General features: G+C 40.3%; 1 protein-coding gene across 1 annotated transcript; it reads right to left on the reverse strand.

The window, feature by feature from the left end:
• Window positions 1–1,754: 1,754 nt before the first annotated feature.
• Window positions 1,755–5,372, reverse strand: klhl23 (kelch like family member 23). The gene is made up of 4 exons (XM_015388675.1): window positions 4,957–5,372; window positions 3,637–4,863; window positions 2,434–2,586; window positions 1,755–2,345 (listed from the first exon to the last, which is right to left on the reverse strand). The coding sequence occupies exons 2-4, from the start codon at window positions 4,856–4,858 to the stop codon at window positions 2,032–2,034; spliced, it is 1,689 nt and encodes a 562-aa protein (XP_015244161.1). The 5' UTR covers window positions 4,859–4,863; window positions 4,957–5,372; the 3' UTR covers window positions 1,755–2,031.
• Between the last annotated feature and the right edge of the window lie 105 nt (window positions 5,373–5,477).

The raw sequence follows: 5,477 nt of genomic DNA on the forward strand, positions 1-5,477 counted from the left end.
AACTGCTTCCTGTATTCCTCAGCCAGCCAGAAACACAGTGACAGGTATGATTTAAAAGATTATCTGCTCTTCAATGATCTATTTGGAAAAAAATATATACTATACATTTTAATAACACCAGTTACAAAAATTGCTGATGAGAAGAAGATAGATTTCTAACTTTCTGTGAAATGCTATTTAAAGTCATGACCAAACATGATTTGGCCCACAATCATGGCAACTAAAGCAGTTAGAATTAAACATAACACATCAAGTTAGCATAATCAGAATACAATTACTACGCAATATGTGACAAAGCTTTTTTTTATTTAAACCTAGGACATTTATTTCAGCATGTTGCCTGTTTAAGAGAGCACAAACTTAGAGGTAAGATGATCTAAAAGGAGCAAACAAGATACACCAGCTTATAAACCCAATAAGAAATTTAGATTTTGAATTCAGCCACTTATCAATACTAGAATAGTTATCAATTTTCAGTCTTTTTTTATTTTTTACAAACTGAGCATTTATGTTGGGTCCTAAATCATATGACTGAAGATTTGTTTGCTATCATCTATTTATTTTCCACCATTTAGTCCTAAAACTTGTTACCCTTACCCTGTTATCCTTTATTTAAAGCCTGCATCAATTTAAGGTGGAAATGTTCTACTTTTCAAAATGTTAGTGATCCATTCATGTGTCATAATCTTGGACATAAAATCGATAAAGTGTAAATTTTTTTGACAGGAGCTTAAATACTTGGAAGAATCACAATTTTGACCCAAATAGAAAGATACAAATTAAAGTAGTTACTAAAATCAGCAATTAAACCCGCTGGCAATCTCACTTTGCTAATTTAATTATGAATTAGGTGAAGAAATGACTCTGTGGTGGCATCAGTCCTCCTTTACGCTGTTGTCTGCTGGGCCCCTGGTAGCGCATATCGGGACAGAAAGAGACTGAACAAACTGGTGAGAAAGGCCGCCTCTGTCCTAGGCTGTACTCTGGACACAGTGAAGAACGTGGCTTGGAGGAGGGTGCTGTCAAATTTTACTTCCATCATAGACAGCAACTTCCACCCTCTGCACCAGACTGTAGAGGAGCTGAGCAGCTCCTTTAGTCAAAGACTTTTACACCCTGTTGGTAAAAAGGAGCGCTACCGCAGGTAATTCATCCCTGTTGCCACCAGACTCTACAATGCAAGAACAAAATAACATAACATGTGCAATGTATAATGTGCAATTACTATTTAATACCCTGTGCAATAACCCGTTTCTTTATATTTGATACCCAGTGAGAGTTATATAGACAAATACCCATGTAAATACCCTGTTTATTAACCCTGTATAATAATCTTGCTTTAAAAAAAAAAAAAGACTTCAGCTATATCTGTCAAATATATATATATGGACTGTACTGTATATACCCCTAACACCTTTTTCTTCCTTTGGCACCTTCATCTTCTTTTTGGCTATTTGAGCTGATCAATCAAAATAAAAAAGCAAAACATGGCAAAAAATAGTAATTAAATAATATATTATTATTAAATAAACAGTTAAAAAATTTAAATCTTAAATTCCAAATCAATATTTCTTTTACGTTGCTTTTCTCTGTGATTTCCTGTTTTAGGAATGATATAAATAGTTTAAGGATAGAAACTTTCTTTAAACATTCAGAAAAAGGAAAAAAAAATAAGGGGGCCCAGGTGTGCATTTAGGTGTTGAGGAGAAATGTAATTTTTATCATTCAAATATAGATGACAAGCTCAAGAGAGTAAAGTCATTTATTTACTTGAGTTACAATCTAAGTGCAGCTCAGGTATTACAAAAAGATTTGCCAAGATTTGTAAAAAACCTTAAAAACTCATTAAAACAGTTAAAGAGTTGAGATCTTATATATACTCAAATGTTTGCCTGAGTTTTTTGTTCATCACTTTGGCAAATTAACCCAGAGCAGCAAGACAGATACTTTCATCATTCACAAAGCGTTGCACACTGTGCCTTAACAGTTCAACCCATTCTGTGAAAAATAACAGTGAAAATGTGGTAAAGGTCAGTGGACACTATGGACACAAACACATCCATGTGACCTGGTGGGACTAGGAAGAGTCCCCACTATCTCCCATGAGTCCATCTCAGGGTCATATTTCTCAATGCTTTGTAAATAAGTCCCCTTTGAGTAGGAGTACCCCCCTGTTACATAAACACACCCATTTATCACCACAGCCCCACACTCCATCCTCCTCTCCTTCATCACCGATATGGGCCGCCATTCCTCACTCTCGGTGTCGTAGCAGTCTGCGATGGTTGTCTGTCCGCCGACCAAATACAGCTTGTTGTTGAGTGAAACAGAACACAGGCCGTACTCTAAAAACAGAAGATTAAAACATATAAAATTACCTTTGTACCAAAACATTTTCTACACCAATCCCCCTCTTATTTTTTATTTTTTTACCTGGATGTGGACTTATTGTTATGATGGTCCACTCATTGACATCTGGCCTGTACACCTGAACTTTCTCATAGGTGCAGCTTCCTCTGTATCCATAATGGCCGCCAGTAACGTAGATATTTTCACCCATTACGCATGCAGTGGCATTTCCAACACCTTGAAAAGAAAACTGGGATTATAAGGATCAAGTAAAGTAAGCATAAGAATGCTTGTCTGATGAAATAGTGGATGACCTAAGCCTGTGATGATTGATTTTTCTGGCTGGATCAGTGTTTTTTCTTTATCTCTAAAGATTTCTGATAGTGTTAAAAGTCCAGTAAGTTAAATTTCCTTTTAGGCTGTGTTAAAGAAGTATATATACAGCCACTGATCTTTTTCATATTTGACTTCATTACTATAACAACTTGAGTTTGGGTTTTATATAGCAGACCAACAGAGAGAATTCTATATTTATGGAGTGGAAGATAAATTCAAACCATAAAAGGTTAGTTTGGATTGCATTAAGTCTAATTCACTCTGAAACCTATTATCATCATTATGAACAAGGGACATACCAGAAAAGCAAGAAATAAAATTGTGAAGATGTTTAAAGCATAGTATTTTTATGTTATAAAACAATTTTCGAAGGTTTTTTATGATCTAAAAATATATAAGAAGATGAATGTTTAGCTGCACTAGAAGACTGGGCAAGCAGAGCATTTAAAGTTTAGGTTGCAGTTTGGATAAGTCCAAATAAAGAGTTGCACCCTGGTGCAAAACCTATTATACACAGGTTTCTCCATTTCTATTGTCCTTTATTTTATTCTAGGGCATTTTTATGTATGTTCAAAGTTTATATGACTGGTTTATATGACTGGTTACTAATAAATTGCTCAGTTGTTCTCAAAGCCATACATCAGTTTTCCTCTAGGCACTTTTTGTTAACTATTATTCTCTGTTTCAGGGCTGAAACAATGAATTGGATTAATCTTGATTAATCAATTACTTAAATAATCATCAACTAATTTAGTAATCGATTAATCGTTAACTGGAGTATGGCGACTCTAAAACATGCCTTTAGCTGACAGAGCAACCCATTGAGAACATGTCTTTCTTTTTTCCTTTTTTTTTACCAGCAGCAAAGACTGTAATGAGTTAGTAATTCAAATTGAACAAAAAAGTTTTTGTTTTTTTTTCCTAGTATATGATGTAATGAAAATGTTGTACCTTGGATCATTTTGGCCACTGGAAACCATCTCTTCTTCAGTGGATCGTAATATTCAGCCTCTTGCTCTGGAGCACCTCCTCTGTAACCTCCTATGGCGTAAACACAGCCATGTAGAGCCACTGAGCAGTGGTAATACCTGGCAGTAATCATGGGACAACCCTCTGTCCATTCATCATAGTCACAATTATAAATTGAAACTGTGTCCAAGGCCTCAACAGTGTTGCTCCTGTAGCCACCGGTCACATAGATGTTTGCACCCAGCAGGCTGACGCTGTAGCTCTCCCTTCCAGGGTCAGGCATGTCTTTCCCCTGCACCCAGGTATCACTTACAGGATCCCAGATGTGCACCTCACACAGAGGGTGCCAGTAGTATCCTCCAATGATGTACATACTCGGGGAGATTTTTCTTTTGGCTGGAATCTCCTTACCATTTGACCTCAACGCCTGGACAATCATAGATTTTAACCTTCCGTCATTTTTCATCAGGTATTGCCTGTGCACTTCCAAAGAGGCGTTGAAGTAAATGTCATCCAGACCTAGGTGGATGGAGTGCAGCAGATCTGACACGAAATGAGCACGGTTATCCAAGTCATGGGATACCCACCTGACCACACCGTCTATCAGTGTTTCATCTGCCTGTGCAGTGAGGCTCTGAGCAGCCAGAACAGACCTGACCTTCTCATGGCCTAACTCCAGGAACTCCTCCTGCTCCATGAGCTCCATGAACCTGCTCAACATGGTCCTGCGCGCCTCCCTCTCCAGACCTGCGCACTGATGAAGCTCAGCAAAGGTATGCATGCCCAGGCAGTTGTCTACATCAAGGAGGCGGATGAGGAACTTCTCACACGCCTGCTTGACGCTGCTGAACTGCAGGAGGTCCGCAGCCTCCAGCAGGCTCTGCACGTTGCTCTCAGTGACGCTCACCCTGCCGGTGTAAACGTAATCCAGCAGGGCGCTGAGGACAGCGCGGTCCACCCCGCTCAGTTTGATGACGCGGTCCGACCTCTCCCTCATGTCAGCCGTAAACATGACTTTGAAATAAGAGCTTCGGGCTGCCAGCAGCGCGCGGTGGCAGTGGAACACCTGTGCGGACTCTCCACACTGCAGGGTCACGTCGGTAAACAGGCCGCGGATGTAGAAGTGCCTGAGAGCCTCCAGGAGCTCCGCAGGATGCTCCCCGTCACAGAAGTCATATGTGTAGATCTCGCTTTTATGCGACATTATATCTAGAAAAAAATATATAAGAAAACAACTATAAATTATAGAAAGAGATTGAATGCAACGGGTTTGTATCTAAAATACCCTAAAAGAGGGCCTACCTTATTTATTCCATTGATTGCTCCTCATAGCGCTCCTCTCAAAGACACATGAACCTCAATTTAGCTCAGGACTGTCGCAGGCGGCTCGGTCCTATTTTGGTATTTGTTGCAGCAGCAGGAGCAGGAGCCATCCCCCCTCCTCCTCCTTCTGCGCTCCAGTGTCCAGGTCCTTGACAAAGCCAGTCAAGCTCCCGGAGGAATCACCCTGCACCGTTATTTTCCTCAGAGCCTAAATATAACCTCGGGCCGCTGTGTCTCGTGACGCGCTCACGGACGACGTGTGAAAACCAACCGCGCGGCGCGGGGATCCACGCGCAGAATACAAATCAGAAACAAACGAGCAGCGCCTTTAAATGCGGTTAAAGAGGAAAGGCTGACCTTCGCGGCCCATTCATGATTTACCCCTTCAAGACTCTCCTCGTTGCCATGGTGAATCTGAATGTGACCCAGAGTGAGGGAGGCTTTAACCTAATCCTGACGTGGATTAACAGCACAATAATGCACTGTATCCCCACAGGACT

The sequence above is a fragment of the Cyprinodon variegatus genome, unplaced genomic scaffold (assembly GCF_000732505.1).
Source record: "Cyprinodon variegatus isolate N-32 unplaced genomic scaffold, C_variegatus-1.0 Scaffold432, whole genome shotgun sequence".
NCBI classification, from domain to species: domain Eukaryota; kingdom Metazoa; phylum Chordata; class Actinopteri; order Cyprinodontiformes; family Cyprinodontidae; genus Cyprinodon; species Cyprinodon variegatus.